The following is a 21,713-nucleotide window of genomic DNA, read 5'->3' as shown; positions in this document are numbered from 1 at the left end:
TGTGCAAGGGGTGGGACCAGGGTTCTCATGCTTTCATGTAAATGGAGACTGCACTTACATTTCTTGACCACCCAGATCCAAACAATCACACAGAAACTATATTAATTACAACACTGTTTCTTTAAATCTGTGTATCACCATTAGGTTGTGGCTTACCTGTAAGGTTCTGGAGTCTTTATCCTTTGATAGCTACATGGTGTCCCCTGACTCTGCTTTCTTTCTCCTTGTATTCAGCTTAATTTTCCCTCCTACTTATATTCTGCTCTGCCGTAGTCCAAAGGAGCTTCTTCATAAGCCAATCATAATAAAACATATTCACAACACACAGAGGGGAATCTCACATCACTTTCATGTCCTCTGGGTCAGTTCTCCCAAACATACACCTGCAGCACCAGCTCTACTGTGTTGCCCATGCATAGTGTAGGGGCCACTCTGCCAAGTGCTGCTGTTGATGAGGGGCAGGGACAGCTCTCCTGCTCTTATGACCTCAGGACCAGCTCTCCCACCTGCCTCAGGCATTGATGGGAGGGGTGTGGGGTGGAGGAGGCCACTGCCATGTTCCTAATGGCATCTATTTGCTACTTGAGGAATGTCAGGATCACATATTACTTCCCAGAACATGGTAGCCCGATAACAAATCCTGTATACTCACCAACAATAAGAAGTTGCTTAGTGTGTTGTATAATAGTGTAAATCTTTTTCAACACTGTGTTTTCATTTCTTAAGAGTTCTTGAAGCCAGCATAGCAGAGAATAAAGCATGTTTGAAGAGAACACCTACAGAAGTTTGGAGGGATTCTCGAAATCCATATGATAGAAAAAGACAAGACAAAGCTCCAGTTGGGCTCAAGAACGTCGGCAACACGTGCTGGTTTAGCGCTGTTATTCAGGTAAGGGTCAAGATTCAGCTCTCAATCAGCGGGCCTGAGGAGCAGTGCTATGTGCCATGCTGTTTCTTGCATATTTTTAGTAGAAGTTCAGGCAGGATTCATGTATGTGGTATAAAGTGGCTTGATTTCAGAATCTCCTAGCACTTTTTGTCTTTAATTACCAGTGTGACCTTTTTGTCTTCTGTTCTTTGTGTAGATGGGTTCTTGCTGTATAGCCCAAACTAGCTGAGAATCTAGAATTTGTTGCCTCAGCTTCTGAGGGCCAGGATTATAGGTTGGAGATATCACATCTAGTTAATTAAAAGTTGCATTGTTTTCAAACAGAGTCTCTTTTTAAAAACAAGCTTAATTTTCGAACAAGCTCTTGCTAGGTAGCTCAACTGACCTCAGTCTCCTGAGTGCTACAGACATGTAGCACAATGACTGGTTCCACTATGAAGCTTTCAATGAAACACAGGTTAATACCTTCCATTTACGTAAGCTTAATTTCTCCTGCTTCCTTGCCATTAGTAATCGCTGCTATTTTATTGATTTCTGAAGTGGTAGAAAGAAGATAGTTTTGTGGGTATTTTTCTAAAAGTTTAGAGAATAATTGTAACCAAGGTAAAAAATTAGAATTAACTTTTTTGTGTTTCAGATCAGGCTATTTATATATTAAGGAAATATTTATAAAATATACTATTATATTCACAATTGCAAGTTGATTATTTAAGAGGCATTTTGTTTGAGGCTGGTGTTGATGTGTAAATACATCACAGTACATACGTTAGAGTGCTTGAAAGAATAAATATTGATAATTCAAGATTAACACATTTTATTTTTACCTTAGAAAATCTTTGCAAAATGCTTTGTTTGCTTCTTCAAAATAGGAAATGTTTGTAAATACACATACCCACTATCTTCTCAACTAGAAATAATATTTTTGATAATATATTTATTATAATCTCTGAAGTTTAGCTTTTTATACAATGACAATTGTCATAATTTTTCATTCTGTTTATATGAATAATCAAATTTCAAAATTTAAATTAAGCATTCTATAAATATTTTGTGTTTTTTCATAAGACAGTTAAAATGTGGCTTAATTGTGTATTGTTCCTAATAAGGACTTAAAAGTCATTGGGCTTATGTGCCATTTGTTTTTATGCTCAACAAGACTACTTTGTAGCTTTCTGAGTCTATGTTTTTATGTTGGCTTCAGCGGAGTGACATATATATCTTATGCTTTTTGTTTTCTGTCAGCTGTTGTCATTGTTAGGTGACTAATGTGTGATTTTAATGTTTTTCTGTGTAGTTAGTATAGGTCTTAAGCCCCCACCTCTTGCTTTGTGGCACATGGGCATATAAGTAGATTTCCTTTGCTTTTCGGGACTTGCCTCGTTCTTACTATGTTATGATAGACACTGCTAAGTAAGATGGCTCATTACTTGGTTTCACAAATGTTGAGTCTGAGAAATATCTGGATTACTATGAATATGTACCCATTCTTTGACAGTAGTTTTCATTGTAAATTTGTTACTTCTGTAATATAAAAAGGCAATATATAGCATTTATTGGCTACTTGAGAGCCCTGTAGGCATTACAGTGGTGTCTTAGGTTTTTCTCCTCTCTTGTTCATTCATAGCATAATTTAGACAGTTTGACCTGTGAAAAACAGATGTGAAGCTGTGAGCCAAGTGTTCCTGAGTACGCCAGGCTGCCTTTCTCCAGCACTGTGTGGACAATGATTCTCCCTTGCCAGGCTTTTCATGGGGAAGTTCAAGCAGAGGAAGTTCCTGTCCACAGCCAGTGCATGATAGCTAGCTAAGTGCTCTTCAGGTCTCCTGACAGTGTTCACAGGAAATTCCCACTTGAAGTGATAAATTATCAACAGAGCAGCAGAAACTCTGTTTGTTAATGAGTTCTTTTACCAACTCAGCTCTAATGTGAGGGAGTAACCATCCACTTACCCCAAGACTACTAGGTGACCGTGCGTGCGTGCGTGCGTGCGTGTGTGTGTGAAAGGAACATACCAGAAAAAACTATGACGTATTCTTCCTTAATAGAAAGAAGTCATTTTATTAGTCTATGATAGCTAAAGAACATTTGACTTCTCTAGCAGAAATCTAAATGCCTATAACAAATCATCATACCCCATAAGTTTGGGTTATCACACCTTAAGAAAAATGCCTTTTAGGGAAGACATGAAGCTCCAAACTGTGGAATTCTGTGGAAGGAAACATGCGTTCACTCATGGCCAGCTGTGTGTACTGTATCTCCAATGTTCACTGTCATTTCGGGGAGCTATTATTGTATGTTTAATTATTAGGTTTATTTCTTTTTCCTTTTCGGCATCACTGGATTCTCAGGTGTGAGCCGAGATGCGACTGCTTACTTAGAAAGGGAGCTTTTCACCTAAAGTTGCCTCCATTAGCACCAACACTTTCGTTGGAATTCCTTCCAACTGCGTGGAATGCTCTGTGCAGTTTCAGTCCCAGACTCTCCCAGGGCGGAACTCACTCAGCTCACAGTTTAATGTGAGACAAGATGAAGGTCAATGGGTCATCTCCTTAGATCAGCAGACAGCAGCAGTGCTTCTCAGTGGACGGGAAAGTGAACTGGACTACAGGAATCCCTTACTTCAAATTTCTTGATAAAGTACAGGAAGAGGTTTGTTGCACACCCAGACCAAAGGGAATTCTTACTGCTCAGAAACAAGGAAGACATTCCAGAGGGAGTTCAAAGCCCTGTAGTGGGATTCTCATTCCTCTTTGGCAATTTTCTCCTAAAATTCATCACAAAAGTGGCTCAGATTTCCCCCTTAAGCTCTATTCCATTTCAACAATTCACATCTCAAGCATTCTTCCTCTACCACTGCACTGAGGAGGTGACTTTGCAGTCACCATTTCTCAAGGTCATCACTTGCTTCACCCTAAGACAGTGCAGCAGCATTGCTAATCTTTCTTGTCTTGCAGTGGTCTAGTGAGTCCTCTGTGTGTCATAATCTTCAGTGGTATTTATCAAGAGATGTATGATGCTTGATGATTTCCTTTCTCGATGTTTCACAGATTCAAAAGCTCTGCTTTTCTGTTTTCCTTTTCCTTGTTTGATTTCCCTACTCTTGCTACTGTGCTCAAAACCTTTCGCTTGATTAAGCTCTGGCTTTAAAATGGCGCTTTCTGCTTAGATTCTCATTTGCAGCTTTAGCTGTATCCCTTCTGATTTATACTCCTCCTTTCATCCTTTTAATCTGTAATCAGACGATGATAATTCTCATGAAAAAGAGACTGCTTATTTTAGCTGTGCTTTCTTCTTTGTCCTCTGTTGTTCATGCCATGGTCTTCCATAAGTATTTATTAAATGTGTGAATAAATGAGTTGGGCTATTGGCAAGATCCCTTCTCAGAGGAACAAAAACAATAAGTTCAAGAAAATGAGTTATTTTATCTGCTCATATGTTTAATTAAAATCTTTACAGGATGTGGTGGCACACACAGGAGACAGAGGCATGTGGATTTCGCTGAGTTCAAGTTCAGCCTGACTAAGGCCAGCCAGGGGTATGCAGGAGGATGCTATCTCAAATCACAAACAAACAAGTAACAAAAGAGAAGGGCTTATCCATAAGTCAATACAGGTCGCTTTTCTCATAGTTTCTATTAGAAGTTGCTTTTCACCGTTTGTACTTAGCTTTCCTGTCCTCCTTTTTTTTTTTTTTTTTAAGGCAAATGGTGAGCCAGATTTACCAAAATTTATCTACTTTTAATTTTATTTACTATTATCATTATATTGTTATTTTTATTTGGTTTTAAGAGAGTGTTTTTCTGTAACAGCCCTGGCTGTCCTGGAACTCACTTTGGTAGACCAGGCTGATCTTTAATTCACAGAGATTCTCCTGCCTCTGCTTTCCCAGTGCTGGGATTAAAGGTACACTACAAATACCCATTTTTTAAAAAATAAGTTGTTATCATTGATTTGTGATGCTGCATTTATGTCCTATAAAGTAAGCAAATTTATATATCATTAAATTCAATACATTATCGTTGCTTGTATCAATTTATATACTGTACAAAATATGACTCAAGGAAGAAGTATAATTACACTGTCAAACTTGAAGGAATAGTTACAAGTGTGTAAAATATTTATAAAAAGTATCTTTCAGAGATGCTCAGATGAATTTATATCTATTAAGTATGTGTTCTAGTACGTACTATTGTATATTTCATTTTGAACAAATGTTATGATGATAGTGGATTACAAAGTACCCCTTTTAGCTAACAATCAAGGTCATCATGAGTGACTTGTAATTGAGCTCAGTGGTAGAGAAAGTTCAAGGCCTTGATTCAATTTCCAGCAGCTAAAACACCACCAAGAAGAAAGGCTTTCTTGAGTGTCTATCCTACTGTGGACTTTTGCATTATTTCATTTTTACAATTATACATTTGTCTCCTATTGTGTTTTCTTGGGTATCAAGAGAATATGTAATATTTTGTGTTTTTGTCACCTAGCATCTGATGAATACATTGATTTGTACTCAATTTTTGTTGGTAAATAATTTAAAATAGAACACATCTAAAAACTTCTTCACTGTATATTATCTATTTTCAGAAAATTTCTTGTTAATGACATAGTAACGTAAACAGATTTTAATAATGTTATACTCTGTATGCTTTAAAAAATGTTCTTGTATAATTTTGTACTTCTCATGTAGGATAAATGTTAGTTAGGAAGATTAATATTTTGGTATTGGATATAGCATACTAGCCAGGGCACTTGCCTTGCATGCACAAGGCCATGGGTTCAATTCCCTTCAACCCCCATTCAAAAATATTTTAAAAATGAGAATACTATTTTAAAACATAAGTAGGCTGTTCTCAGGGAGAAAATAGGCATTCTTTTGATAATTGCCACAATTCCTTATGTAACTAGTAGAGTTATCAAGAATGAGTCTTGGTAACAGTGATAGTCACAATTCCATTGACAGAAATTTCACTTAGATATCTTAAATTGTTCTTTTTCAGTCCTTATTCAATCTTTTGGAATTTAGAAGATTAGTTTTGAATTACAAGCCTCCATCAAACGCTCAAGATTTACCCCGAAACCAAAAGGTAAAATTATAAAAGATTTTTAAATTCGGGTCCTTTTAGTTTTTATAGTCTTTTTTTTTTTTTTTTGAGAATTTTGGAAGCACTTACTTACTTCATCAAACCTGAAACTGTTCAAATTTTAATGTTATGACATTAATTTCTATTACAGTAACTTCCTTCCTCTTTTCTACACATCATAAATGTGAATTTTCTTTGTCCGTGTGTCACCATAGCATACCACTTTTATGTGGCCAGTTAGGGACCCCTCACCCATAGTGCTGCATGGGTGTAGCTGCATGTAGTGTAGGCTGCATGTTACAATTTAAGGTCTTTCCTTAACTGACTCCCTAAAACTATTGTCAGTCTCAGCATTTCTTTTCTCTTGATCATCCAGAAAAATCCTTTGAACCTCAGATATGTGCTGTGTTCCAGGGCAAACCCATCCCTTCTGTGTTGGAAGTTAGTGGTAGGCAGCTTGAGATTGATGAGAGCAGATTCCAGGGTCTGATGCACGAGTTTAGTTATGGTCCTAAAGCAAGTCATATTTCTTTCTGAATTTCCTTTTCTGTAGTGTAGACAGTGGTTGTAATTATTTCCTAGAGATGCTGAGGAGATTAAATAAGATGAACTTGTAAAGTCCTTATAAAAAGTATCTGTTATACAGTATTATTGGCTATTTTTAAGGAAAATTTTAATTTTAATAAATTATAACTTTAATTTTAATAAAAATTGGACTGATTTGCATGCATATATTTATACCTAGTGGAAGAAAAGCATTGTAGGGGGAGATGATGTGCTTTGGTGCAAGTACCAGGTCATCTATGAAGGGCCGGTGGCCTTAAAGCAACAGGCTGTAGAGCAAAGAAGGTGACGTTTTGTGTTTCAGTGATGTACTGAACTTTGTGTGACCCATTGTTACAGTGATAAATTATTAAGCTGCATTATCCTTTTAGTGTTTAATATTTTAAACCACTTTTTCTGCAAATACATGAAACTTTTATAATGCACACCAGAAGAAATAAAACATGTAGTACAGCCAACTTTTAGAGTGCAGTCTTTGGACTGGGTCAGGCTAAAGAACAACTACTTCTTAAAAAGGAATCAAGGCAATTTAACAACCTCATACTGCTAGGGAAATTACACAAACTTCTTCAAGTATAAGAATCTTTACAGGGGAGTTTGGACTGCTGCCTCTCTGTATCACCTTAGTATCATCAGTTCACCCTTCTCATGTCTCAGTAGAAGGCATATATAATTTACATGCCTTTAGTTAGAATTACCTCCAACTGTGTATTTATGTGTGCTGTGCTTACCTTTTGTTTCTTTCATTTTACTATTTCATAGAACTTCAAACTCTTGTTTTTCATAGTTTGAATAAGACCAAATCAGTTTTGTAACTTTATTTTAAAAGAAGAAATTATCCATGTTTATATACCAGAGCTACTTGTGAAGTCCTTAGGATACTCAGCTGTGCTAATTGAGTGCATAATGAATGCATGCTGGAGGAATATGTAATAAGTGCATACTAGAGGAGTGTGTAATGAGTGTATGCTGGAGGAGTGTGTAATGAGTGTATGCTGGAGGAGTGTGTAATGAGTGCATGCTGGAGGAGTATGTAATGAGTGTTGCTGGAGGAGTGTGTAATGAGTGCATGTGTAATGAGCGCATGCTGGAGGAGTGTGTAATGAGCGCATGCTGGAGGAGTGTGTAATGAGCGCATGCTGGAGGAGTGTGTAATGAGTGCATGCTGGAGGAGTGTGTAATGAGTGCATGCTGGAGGAGTGTGTAATGAGTGCATGCTGGAGGAGTGTGTAATGAGTGCATGCTAGAGGTGTGTGTAATGAGTGCATGCTAGAGGAGTGTGTAATGAGTGCATGCTAGAGGAGTGTGTAATGAGTGCATGCTGGAGGAGTGTGTAATGAGTGCATGCTGGAGGAGTGTGTAATGAGTGCATGCTGGAGGAGTGTGTAATGAGTGCATGCTGGAGGAGTGTGTAATGAGCGCATGCTGGAGGACCGTGTAATGAGTGCATGCTAGGGAAGTTTCTTTCTTGTGCTGAAAGGAGAGTTACCATTTCTATTCTTTGAAAGACCCTTATGCAGAAAAATATTGTGAAAATTTGCAGAAGGTTTGATAAATAAAGGTCTTTAATATGCCATGTAATAGCAGGAAACAATGTGCTCAATGCCTTTAAAACCAGTGTTGCAATTATGGATAATAGTCAATCACTGCTTCATGCTAAATTCACTTGAGATAATGAAACATATTTTCTGTCTTAAAGGTGTAAATATAACATTTGCCATTTCTCTTAATAGTGAATTTACATTGAACTCATGACATGTTTACTGTTACTCCGAACTAGAAGACCAAAGTATTAAGATACAGACTACATCTGAGATTGGCTTAATCATATTACAGAGATGCCATTTTCATGCACTGCTAAGAATATGTTTTTAAATAAATAAAGCTTCCCACAAATACTTTGTGCATTATAGTAAGAGGCAGGACTCTCTTAAAAGCCTAGATTTTATTTTAGACAGTTAGTTTGTCTAGAATTATGTGCTCACTTATTTGAACTATAAGTTTAGTATACAGGCTAATTGTTATTTGAGAGATAATGACTGCTTTCATCTCCCACTACAGATATTCTTTGAGTTTAGAATATTACAAGCCCCATCAGGTTTTTATGAAGCAAATGAAAGTGTGTGTTTCCACAAAAATTTCTACACCATTGTATCCAGCAACAGAAGCAGAGACTGTTAGATAAATATGTTGTATTTAATCTACGATATAATGCTACACAGCAGCAAACTGTATCAAATTACAAGTGTGCACAAACATGTAGATGAAGCACTTAAAAAGTATACTGATTGCACAAAACCAGTCTAAAGCAAATACTTAGAGGATGACTCCATTCGTATAAATGTCCAGAAAATGCAACCTGACTGCTGTTAGCTGAGATGACTAGGGAGTGGCCGCATTTTGGGGTGTGGTGAATAAATATGTTTGTTATCTTGATGGTAATAATGCATACAAGAAGCTTGGGAAATTGTGTATTTTTTAATTATGTATATATTGTGCATTAATTATGCCACACCAAGCCTGTTTACAAAAGTAGTGTTTGAATTGTTTTTATGTGTGCCATTATTTTCATAATTTAGTCAAGTGAAATAGTTGCTATGTTTTATTATATAATACTATACCCTTTGATAGTCACATTCTAGCTTCAGGTATTGACTGAGACAGATATTTCATAATATTTTGCTCTCCAAATAATCTTGGCAGAAATTCTCTTAGTTAAAAAAAAATATTGTGCCAGGCAGTCGTGGTGCACACCTTTAATCCCAGCACTTGGGAGGCAGAGGCAGAGGCAGGTGGATCTCTGTGAGTTTAAAAAAAAAAAATTATCCCTATAATTTGATCAGAACTATCCTCGTTTGCCATAGACTGAGAGACAATGACGAAGTGGACATCAAAAAAACAGGGTATTTGGGGAAATTGTTGTATAGATTAAAATTAATAATGTTTATATTGTTAAAACTTACCTATATAGGGCAGTTGTAGAAAAAGTTAAAGATGGGATAGATTAATTTTTATGTATATATTTTGTCTTTAATCTTATTACTGTTTATGGAATATATATTTAAATAAGTGTTGTTTGCAGTTCGTTATGGTTTACAAATTTCATTTTAGAATTAGTTCATGTGAGAATGCTTCAGTGGTGTGTGTGTTAAATGATAAGACTTTGATTTCTTTCCTGTTTCTTAGAGCTCCTTGTTTAGTGCATTGAGAGAACAAGGATTTTTATGTAGACTGTTATTCTGAACATCAGTTATAGAACATTATCTGTATTGATACTTCTGTAGTAATGTCGATCATGAAAATTAAAAACCTTCCCTTATTTAAATAGTATCTTTAACGTTTATGTTAAAATTATTGTTACAAAGACTATTATGGGAACTGATTTTCTGATTTGCTGCCCTAAAACGTTTCACTAAGTTACATACATTTCATGATTTTTAAATGTTTTTTGGTTTAAATAAATGAATAAAATTCTTTTTTTTTACCAGAAGGTTTAGTGTAATCAACCAGTAAGAATTGAATACTTGCTTTGTGTAGCAAAAAAGAGACGGGATATGGAAATGTTTGAGAAATGTATAATCCTAGAGATAATAAAATTAAGATTTCATGTTAGGGCTTTGATTAGTGATTATGCTAACATTATATATATATTGTTATATATTAAGAATTTAAATTGACAAATTACAGTAATTACAATGAATTCATACTAAATCTTATAATTTACAAAATGATTAAATGAAATAATTTTATTAATAAGGTATAAGGTAGTATGTATAAATATGTGTTAGTGTTTATTAGGTCATTAAGTAAGGATTAGACACAGTCCTAACATTAGTTAAATAATTAGAGTCATTGTATGAGAAGTGACAGTTGGCAGTCTATAGTCAAAGGCACTCAATCCAGTAGATAAGAATTTGGAGACGCTGTTGACTTGGAGGGGTCTAAAGCACTCAGAGATGAGGAGGGTCCTTGGTTTAAATGGGCGTTTGGAGTACAGCACTCAGATGGTGCCTGACATGCACTGAGCTCCCACTGAACTGTGTTGGCTCTTCTGCTTGCTCTTGTCAGCAGCAGCTGCACCCTGATGAATGGGAAGATTATAATGAGGAGACTTAAATGAGGTGGCTATTCTTGGCTGGGGAGTGACATAATTTGCTATGATTATGTGTTATTTATGCAGAAACGGTGAGGCTAGCCTAAGGTCCTCGGTTGTGACTCTTAACTCCTTTGAGTTTTGTAGCTAGCACTTTTTCAATGTGTTGGAGTGCCAGATTTGGCCTAATAGATGTCAGTTACTTTCTAGTTCCTGTTGACCAGTAAAAAGTTTCCTGATTTCACTGGGAATGCTGTTTTTATTTTTATTTTTATTTTTATTTCTATATGTAGGAACATCGGAATTTGCCTTTTATGCGGGAACTGAGGTATCTCTTTGCACTTCTGGTTGGTACCAAGAGGAAATATGTTGACCCATCTAGAGCAGTTGAGATTCTGAAGGATGCCTTCAAATCCAATGACTCACAGCAGGTAGCCTCCTGTCCCTTTTAACTGATTATTTTCATATAATCTTCTAGATCTTTGTGACACTTTTCCAAGTGTGTCTGCTGATTAACGATGACATTACTCAACTTTATTAATAATAACTTGAAGCCATTGAAATCATTATGTTTTGGAAAACACTTAAACATAGCAAAAAGTGACTATGTTGGAGGAATAAAGGTAAATGAATGTAAGTTATAGAATGATGGGCATTGCCAAGGAAAAACAATGAACAAAATTAAGAATATTAATATGTTTAAAAGATTTTATGTGTATGGGAGTTTGTCTTGCATGTATATGTCTGTACTATGTGAGTACCTGGCGTGCCTGCAAGCTACAGGAGGACATTAGATCCCCTGGAACTGGAGGCACAGATGGTTGTGAGCCACCATGTGGTTCCTGGGAGTTGAATCTGGATCCTCTGGAAGAGTAGATAGTTCTCTTAACTACTGAGTCATCTCTCCACGTCCTATATTTAACAATTTTAATGAACTTGTGATAACCCGATGCAATATAGTATATGTGTTGTCATGTCCCGCCTTTGCAAATAGGCGCCAGTTTTCCTGTATTACCTGTAAGGGGTTTTAAAAAAAATTGCTTCTGTCATTTTTCTTGCTTTTAATTATTTTTCATAGTTCCTTTTAGTTAACATTTGCCAAAAACAGTATTTCAGATGATTTCTTACACAGGAACAAGCGATGTCTATAACCCAGCATTGTTACTTGAGTGGTCAGACAGATTCAGAGCACACACAGGACATGTAGTTGTAAAATGTAATAAATGTTGGAGATTCTGCAGCCTCACAGGGGTGTCGATGACACAGGGAACATCACGGAGTTACTGCCTGTTGGACAGGGACCTCTGTTTTACATGGATTCATAAAATAAAAATTTAGATCAGGATTCAGAAGAAAAAATATGTTTCTGTTTTCTGGATTTTTCTTAAAGTTTAAGTTGTTTAGAAAACATATGCAAACACAAAGTACTCACAGCAGCATTTGATGTTATGGCGTTTTTCTTTTTAAATGTTTTCCCAAAGCAGCCTAGAGCTTTCCATATGTTCCATCTACTCTGCTTCCTCACTTACTCTTTCTAGTTGCAGCAATACTAACACAAGCTAAAGAAATAAAATAATATTCCCCACATAATCAGCTCTAGAAGCCTGCTTCTGGTTCCAAATATATCATATTCATTTATTAACTTATTGCTACAGCCTTCTCGTGCATACGTGGCTGTTCTCTCTAGTTGCTCTTTGTATAAAATTATTTTTGCACAAGCTCTCTTCTATTCTTTGACATATTTTCTTCTCTGCTTTCCACATTTATTTTTCCCCCTTCTTTCTACAGAAGCCTGTTGATCTTTTGGTATCTTTCCTATTAAAGCTGGGGCATGTGTGGGACTCTTCCCTAAGAGTGAAAGTCCTGATGGACAGGGCTTGCTATCATGCTGTTCTTTGCTTCTGAATGCTCTAGTGTGAATAACTTTCCTTTGCATGGACCGACTAGTTTTATCTTTGTTGCTTCTTTTTCTTTAAATTTCTTTAAAGGTAGATGCACATTAGTTACTTTGGTACAAGTGTGATTTTCTGACATTCACATTAGTGTGTTAATTTAATGTGTATCCAAGTCACATGAGTACTGTGATTAGGTTTTTTTTTTGTTTTGTTTTGTTTTTTTTTTTTTTTTTTTTTGGTTTGTTTTGGTTTTGTTGGTTTTGAGACAGGATTTCTCTTTATAGCTTTAGACCCTTAGAGCCTTCCCTGAAACTTGTTTTGTAGACCAGGTTGCCTTTGAACTCACAAAGAAGCTGCCTGCCCCTGCCTCCCAAGTGCTGTAATTTAAGGTATACACCTCTACGTCCCAGCTTGGTATTTTGTACTTGTGTTTCTTTCATATTCTCCCAGAATATGTCATGTTTGAAACTGTGAGACAATTTTATGTGCGATTCTTTGTTGTATGGCAGTCCTGTCGGTCTTAGTCATACTTTTTTTTATAGTTTAAACATGCATTGTTAAGGACCTTTCTTGTTCATCTTGTTGTGTAATTGTTAATTTTAGATTGATTATATAGAAAGATATGGAATAGTTCTCTCGAAGACTTGTCATAAGTAGGAAACATTGATGGTTCCTTTTAGCTACAGTCTTCAAGAAGAACAAAATTGTTTAAAATGCTTACAAATTAATCATGTGGCTCAGGAACAATAGAAAATGATTAATATACGCGGAGGCCAAGGGTTTAGAATGAAGATGCGGGAAGAGCCATGTGCTCTCTGATAGGGGTATCTTCCTGCCTCCACCATTTTGTGGTATTGTTTGGCCCTGGCCCTAGAAGGCTAGTTTTGATTTCTGCCTGTCTTCATTTGTGCTAATTGCCTTCTTTTGTTCTGTGTTCTACTGGCAATTCGTAAAGTTAGGGCACTTCTTTTATCTAATCCAAATTCACCGTAAGATTATTAGCGATTTCCACAAAGACCCATATTCAGTTAAAATTGCTTTTTGAGGTTTTCCATAATTTTTTTTTTTTTGCTGCTATTTTGTTCGAGGTGATACAAGTATATACAATAGAGACTTTTGTGCTGAGACCAGTCCTGTTTAACTTTATGGTACTAGAGCTGCTTGCTCTTCCTACATTTTAGCATCAACATTTTATAGGTGAATTCACTGAGCTAAGCACTACTTGGGAAAAAATGCAATTACTTTATTCTTGAGGCTACTTTAGTTATGGTAAATTACCTATGTGGCTTCATCTGTCTAGTCTTGATGCCACGAACTGGTCTTTCTTTTTAAACCTATTCTTCTATCTTCCAAACAACATTATGTAAATGGTGGTAGTAATTACGTGGGCCACTACTTACCGTACTATTTTTTGTTAGGGGATCAACAAATCAAACAAAGGGATGACAAAAGGTATTATTTAGCTATTTCTGAATGTAAAATTCATTTGGGGTTTAAAGCTAGACTAAATAATTGGGCTTACTACCTATAAAAGTTAATAAATATCTTGATAAAAGTGGATATGGATTAAAAGTTGTATATGAGTTGAACATTTGTCAAAACACTAGTCTTTTTGTTTTAGGAGAAAAAGGTGATGATAATTTTGTATAAAACAGAGTCTTTTGGTAAAAGGAAGTCTTTCATTTCATGGATTCATTACAAAGTATACAGGGAGGAAATAACTAATATTTTTGAAAAATTCATATGTTACATTTTATATGTGTGTGTTTCCTAAAAATGAAACCTTGTGATTTTAATACTTTTTAAAACATTGGGTTTTTTTTGTCCTGGTTAAATTATGAAAATTTATTGCATTTTATGGGACACATCTCATGATACTTTTGTGAGTAGTGTCTGGCTATGTTTTATTTTCCAGCATCTAGCATGTTTATTATTAGTAAGATCAATATCAACCAACTGACCTTTTTCTCTCCACAGCAAGATGTGAGTGAGTTTACACACAAGTTGTTAGATTGGTTAGAAGACGCCTTTCAAATGAAAGCTGAAGAAGAAACGTAAGTCACTGTGATATTTAAAGATGGGGCTTTAAAGTCAATAAATGAGAATCATTTTTGTTCTCCCGGTGCAGTTCAAACATGCAAGTGAGAGAAACTTTTGGGTGTCCTAGTGTTATCTGTGTTATTAAAAGAATGTTTGGAAGTTAAGGTAGCACATTTCCGGTAGCTGCCAGTTTCTCCTATCAGATCTGGTGTGAGAGTCCTAAGGTTACCAATCTTACAGCCCTGTGTTCTTCCTGGGTTCAACTTTTCATGAGGAAGAAGGGGGATAGCTGGGCATGAATTTCAAAAAACCTTACTTCATCTTAAAGTCCTTTCCTGAGGATAGGACGAACACTTCCCCCTCCATATTCATGCTGCCCATTCTGTAAATTGGGTGTAAGCACAGATCCTTGACAGTTTCACAGTTATTTGTGGGGACAGTGGCAGTTCAACACTGTGTGTTGTTTCTCAGGTGCCATTTACCTACTGTTTAAAAAGAGGCGCTCTCATTGGAGTGGAGTTTGCTCAGTCTCCTGAGGCCACTCTTTTTATATCAACTATTTGTCCCCTTATGGGTGCTTTGCCTGCATGTTTATCTGTGTGCCACATTATGTGTCTGCTGCCTGAGGAGGCAAAGGGAGGGATCAAATCACCTGGAACCTGAGCGAGGGTGGTCCTCAGCCACCACATGTGTGCTAGAAAGGAAAGCCAGGTTCTCTGCGAGAGCAGCAAGCACTGTTGACTGCCAAGCCATTTCTCCAACTGCACCTTTATGTATTTTGTTGAAGCCCAGCCATTTAGATTGCTGCTAAAGGATATTGTGAAATCTGCAGCGTGCACTGAACAATATGTAGAACACAGGCAAGAAATCCTAGGCTCAAAATTATTACCTCCTTCCTTCTTTCAGTTTTCCTAAGTATCTTTCGTGTTCTTTTTCTTTTTATTTTAAAATACATTCAGCCTTATTGTTATGTAAAGGCCACTAGAACATGGTTTGCCATTAATTTCAATAGGCTGCAATATCATTATCCATCAGAGATGTACTTAAACATTCAACCCTCGAATTTGCTGTCAAAATCCAAGGGAATTTTTTCCCAAATGACATTTAATTGATCTTTTAAGGCAAAATTCAGAGGAATTATACCCAGAAATCAGATTATTTTGCCTTGTGTACAAAAGTCAATAAATTAAAAAAATATGTTCCAGTTTTTTAGTTTTTGTGGGCTCCATAGTAAGCTGTACCTGTACAGAGTTTGCTGGGGTCCTCATCTTTGGGCTGTGTTCTTTCACTTAAATATCTCTAGTTTTCTCAGCACCTCAGATATTGAGCTGAGTGTGCCTGGATTTTATATTTCAGAAGAATATTAAGACACATACAACACACACGCACACACACATGTACACACACACACAGAGCTAGCACCAGCATGTTACCTTGTCATTTTTACCCTGCAGTATTAATCTCTTAATTTTGTGCAATTCTGACTTGTGTTGTTGCCAGAATAATGACAGAAATTTAGGATAAAACCTAAGCTGAGAAAGCCTTATTGGCTTTAATTCTGCAGAATGACAGCCATTACTAGTGAGTTGCTTGTAGACCACTGTCTGTGAACGTAAACCAAGCTGAGAGAATCTTACTAAGGCCTTACTTTACAGTACAGTGCCAAAGTTTAATGAGAGAAGTGTCCTTTGGCCATAAGTTGTGATTAGCTGAGTAGTGCACTAAGAAATAGAGATTGGAGTGCGGAGCCCTAAATGGGACAGCTATACTGCCCCCTTCAAGGTTCAGGGGCATCATGAAAGGAGGAGGAAACCAAATGGGAATTCCAGAGATAGGGAGCTCTCCAGTAAAAAGGCATTTTTTTTGTACCTGGCAGTGCCTGTGCTCTCAGGAGCTTAGTGTTCTGGTTATCTGCGCATGAGTGGACTCAGCCGCACTGCATCGTGGATCTTGTGTGGAAATTGACTTCACATCCCATACTGAGAAGTGTTTGCCTCCTAACACTTGTTACAAAGAGGGCAAGTTGCTCATTCTCTAATAAACAACTCTTAATCTCTTACAAGGCATTGTAATTATCCCCAGTGGGTCACACACAAAACAATGCCATGAAAGTAGGGTGGGGCTTACTAGGAAGAAGCACTTCAGTGGGAGAGGAAGAGAAATGAGAGGAATGAGTAGGAAAGGCAAAATTCATTACATAAACATTAAATTACCAAAAATTGATAAAAGAATATTCAATATTATTATGTTTAATAATAACAAAACATGCAACTTATTAAAGCAAAAGAAAACAAAATAAAAATGAATTTAGCACCAAGTGTGTGCTATTTGAGGGAACAAAATTAAACATTTGCAAATTATCTCCATCATAGAAAGGCATTTGAGAGCTGATTTCTTTTTGGCTTGTTTGGAAGTTTATGCCATTGGATACCTGTTAACTCAGAGGGTGCATTTTCCATTTGAGATCATTTTTTGCCCATCAGCCCTCCTTTCTGATGGAGAATGTTCTAGCAATGTGTTTTCCGCTATAGTTGCTGCAAAGGCCTCTAAACCCTGCCTCCAAGGTTGTGTTCTGTCTTCATCTTAGTTTCATGTAGATACTTGCCCACAACTCCCTATTCAAACCTCAGCACTGAATCTGCTCTTGATGCTTTTGAGACCCAAAGCCTAGCCTCCAGTAAAGATACCTTTGCAGTACTATTCTGAGATTACTTTTGGTGTGTGTCCCCACTCCTGAATATATTTCTTAATGCTATATCCTTTTTCTAAATGACTTATTTATGTGGATCAATGTTTTGGCTGAGTGGATGAGTACCATGTATGCACCTAGTGCCTGTGGATGCCAAAAGATATTGTTGAAACTCTGGGACTGAAACTACAGATCATTGTTAGCTGCCTAGACATGCTGGGAAACAAACCTGGGTCTTCTGCAGGAGAAAAAAGCCATCCTAACCACTGAGTCATCTCTGCAGCCTTTAGATGCTTGTCTTTTGGGGTGCCATATACCTTTGAGTTCAGTTACATGCATGTATACATTGTGTGTGTGTGTGTGTCTGTCACATCCCTTCCTTTAGAAAGTGATGATGGTTAGTTTTAAATGTCTACCAGAAACAACTTAGACTTAGGAGAGCACTTCAACTGAGGAGTTATCTAGATCACATTGGTCTCTGAGCGTATCTGTGGGCGATTGTCCTGTTAACTGAGATGTGAAGACTTACCCTGAATGTGGGCAGCACCATACCATGGACTGAGCCCTAAATTGTGTAGCAGTGATGAAAGCTAGCTGACGTGAGCAGGCAGCATGAGTGCGTTAGTTTTCCTGTGGTTCAGACTGTGGTTGTAGTGTGACCAGCAATCTCAAGCTCCTGCCTTGGTGAATGTCCTGAGATGATGGGATGTTACTTGGAATTATAAGCCAATAAGCCTTTCCTCCCAAAGCTTCTTTTTTAGCTGGGGTGTTTTACAGCAGCAGCAGAAATAAAAATCAACAGAAGGCTTGAGTTAGATTGTAGCATTTTGCTAGCATCTGCTTTATACAGAGCCAGGATTGCTTGAAAGACCGAGTGCACGCTTCATGGTCAGTTACTCTGTGCCCCTTACACTTGCTGTTGTTCTAATTCCTTCAGTGACATCTTGATTGTTTCCTCACAATGAAGATTAGTGATACCTGAGTTAGGATATCTGTAACATGAAGGACCAGGCCTGCTTGTGGAGTTCTTTGTTCTGCCTGGTACCCCCAGCTGTTTAGTCTCAAAGAAAATCACACATAGGTCTCCATAAATTATAAGCTGATTGGCCCATTAGCTCTAGCCTCTCACTGGCTAACTCTCACATCTTGATTAACCCATTTTTCTGATTTTCATGTGGCTCAGTACCTTTTTCAGTGATGCATGTGACATCCTGCTGCTTTGGTGGTCTGGGCAGGAGTGGGAGGAATCAACTTCCTCCTTCCCAGAATGCTCCTGTTCTCATTGCATCATTTCTACTTCCTGTCTGGTTTTCCTGTCTGTACTTCCTGCCTGACCAATCAGCATTTATTTAAAACATGATTGCCAGAATACAGACAATTCTTCTGCACCATATATCCAAATTATCCGTCCCCTCTACTTTCTTCCCACTCACCTGGTTGAACAAGTGTGCTCCGCCAACTCACTGGTCCAGAAAGATTCAACTGTGGATGCCTCTGTGGCTCTGTTCCCTGAGAGTTTCTTTTTGAGAAAAGTGCATGTTTCTTGCCCTTTCTTTGTTAACCTTCTAATGCCCAGAGGCAGCTGAACATAAAGTCATCAGACTTGAGCAGTCTTTTTATCTCCCTGTATTAACCATTGTTCTAGAAGGTTCTCTCAGTGCTTTGAAGTGTTACCCTTGAATTCCTACTTTATCCTCTCAGGTAAACATCATAAAGGATATCCTACACTACACTGCTCAATCGCCTTTTATCCATAATCTTCCACCTTCCACTCTCCATTTATAGCTGTTTGGTTTTTTTTCTAAAATTTTTAGAAAAAAGTCCTTTTTATTCCTTTTTTATCTAAATCTTAAATTTTCCTGGAACTACCCTCATTTCCTTCTCAGTAGTTCTTAGTTTTCTCTGGTTGTGCATTCAGTTCAGTGAGAGTTGTGTCTCTTATAATAGGACTTTTCATTGCTTCTTAACTTTTTTTCAGTTCTGCTTTTCCCTGTTTCTATTGATGTAACCACAGCACATTTCTAGGGTTCATGATCTGTGATTCAGAGTAAAGAGTGTCTGGGAAGATGCAAAGAAGACAGAGTAGACAGTTCTGAAATGTCCATGCTTGTAGCCTTCAGGAAAGATGTGGTATCCTCAGTGCAGAGTGTGCCAGAATTCTCACAGGTGCTTTGAAAATAAGTAATTAGAGTTCAGAATTAGCATAACCAGTTGCAACTAGTTGCTTCTGCGAAGTTATCAAGTCAAAAGGCATCAGATAGGTCATCATTCTTCCCAAGAGTTAATTTGTGTGATTGGAAAGGGTCAAGGCCTAGATAACATAGGTTTCCTTCATGGAAATGCTGATTCCTATTAATAATTACAGCCAAAGAATCACAATTGTCACTTTTTGGATGTTTTCCCCATGTCAAGTGAGTCTCTAGAACCATTTGTTGTCACAGTTTAGAACATTCTTTCTTAGGAAGATTCCCAAAGATTAAGTTTTTGTGTTGTGTAAACACTTCGATTTTTATAGTCAGATATAATTTAACTGCTGGGTCTATATAATTGTATTGATGACAGCAACCCTCAAATTAGTGACATACACTATATCCTCACATGTCCCCAGTGTGTATAAGTAAGGGACCCTGTTCTCTGCTTATCCAGGGCTGCAGGTGAGCAGGAACCTCCCCTAGGTACAAACTTGCAGTAACCACACATGAAAGCAAGTTCTATAACTTGCCTTATTGTAGAATGAGTGGGAACACTTCACAGCCCTAGGTGGCTACTATCAAACCAGGTAATGTGAAGTCAGGACCTCTGTGCAGTGCTGATATATGAAATATATATATGAAATAGTATAGCAGCCACACAGCATAGTTTGGTAGTTCTTCAAAAATTAAAAATGCATCTTGATTTGTGGGCATGTGTTCCAATGCTTTAAACACAGTCTGAAGCAGTATTTGTATACCCTGTTCATAAAAAACTGTATACCCTGTGACAAAATGTCCATTGATAATGAATGAACGAAACAATAGCATATTATTCAGCTTCTAATAAATGGGAATTCTGATACTTCATAAAACATGGATGAAACATGAAGACACATTAATTGAAATTAAATTAATCATGGAAAAGACATAGGTCATTTATGTATGAGACATCAAGTTGTCAAACGCAAAGAAGCTGAAGGACATGCAAGATGGGATGACTGTAAGGCCCGGTGAGCTTTACATGGCTCTAAGGATCTGTGATGACCTGTGTAAAACCACTTTAAAAATCATGTCAGATTTATAAATTTAAACAAAATAATAAATTCCTTTATACAGTTGTGAGCACAGCAAAGTTTCATACAGACCAGGTTAAATAGTGTCTTTTGGAGGTGTATAAGTTCTAAAGAAGACAAAGTAGGGGCTGGAGAGATGGCTCAGTGGTTAAGAGCACCGATGCTCTTCCAGAGGATCAGGGTTCGATTCCCAGTACCCACATGGCAGCTAATAACTGTCTGTGACTCCAGTTCCATGGGATCCAACACCCTCACAGAGACATATATGAAGATAAAAACACCAATGCATATAAAATAAATAAATTTTTTAAAAAGTAAAACCTGACGATTTTCTTGCTTCCTTCAAACAAAAAGGCAAAATCTCATAGGCTCTACTTCAGAACCAGGGTGTTTGGTCTTCTCACTGGTGGCACTTGCAACTCTATGTACTTTAGTGGGTGAATGTGGGAAATGAGGTTTTTTTTCAGAAATCTTTTAGGATGAAGCATCCCTTTCTCTTCCCAATAAGGCAAGTATTATACTAGCTTAAAAGTATGAGATGGCATGTACAGTGGTAATAGGAAGAGCAAGCACCTCCTGAGCGTAGCTGACTTCTCAGCTGGTCCCAAGCAGTAACTCATTCAGCCCTCATATCCATTCTGCCAGCTCAATTACTGTAATTATCCTTAGCTGACAGGTAAAGAAATTGAAGAATAAATTTAAGTACTTTGCCCAAGGTGACACAATAAATAACAGAGCTGTGTGCGTGATAATCATGTGAATATTACCATCTCGTCATATATTGTTCTTTTTAATGGTCCTTTTTAATGTTTTCTCAATTATTTATAGAACTGATAATTATAAGCATATTTCTATCTTTTAAACATGCTTTAGGGATGAAGAGAAGCCAAAGAACCCTATGGTAGAGTTGTTCTACGGAAGATTCCTAGCCATGGGAGTGCTTGAAGGTATGGTTGCTTGTTTACTTTTATTATCTCAAGATGCTGCTGTCTGTTGGCTCTTTTGACTGTGTTTGTTGGTAGTCTTTATTTGTAACTGGATGTACTCTTCTGCCCCCTTCCTACTCATCTTTTGCACAGACCTAACTACAGTGTATGTTCACACTGCACTTCCTTTATCATAATACTTCTTTCAATAAAAGGCCTTTGAGATGCTGAGAACTTCAGAATGTGAATTAGAGAGAACTGATATGATCCTA

At 37.2% G+C, this 21,713-nt stretch overlaps 1 protein-coding gene across 2 annotated transcripts in view; it reads left to right on the top strand.

Annotated features, from left to right (window-relative positions):
* Positions 1-21,713, top strand: part of Usp25 (ubiquitin specific peptidase 25) — a 111,787-nt gene that overhangs the window by 42,226 nt on the left and 47,848 nt on the right. For both annotated transcript variants that reach the window (XM_057763625.1, XM_057763624.1), the window contains exons 5-9: positions 727-889; positions 5,886-5,972; positions 10,920-11,057; positions 14,499-14,575; positions 21,389-21,462. In XM_057763625.1, coding sequence (XP_057619608.1) covers positions 727-889; positions 5,886-5,972; positions 10,920-11,057; positions 14,499-14,575; positions 21,389-21,462 — 539 coding nt within the window. The remainder of the gene's footprint in view (positions 1-726; positions 890-5,885; positions 5,973-10,919; positions 11,058-14,498; positions 14,576-21,388; positions 21,463-21,713) is intronic.

This window comes from Chionomys nivalis, chromosome 3 (assembly GCF_950005125.1).
Source record: "Chionomys nivalis chromosome 3, mChiNiv1.1, whole genome shotgun sequence".
NCBI classification, from domain to species: Eukaryota; Metazoa; Chordata; class Mammalia; order Rodentia; family Cricetidae; genus Chionomys; species Chionomys nivalis.
This window is presented reverse-complemented; position numbering and strand designations above follow the sequence as displayed.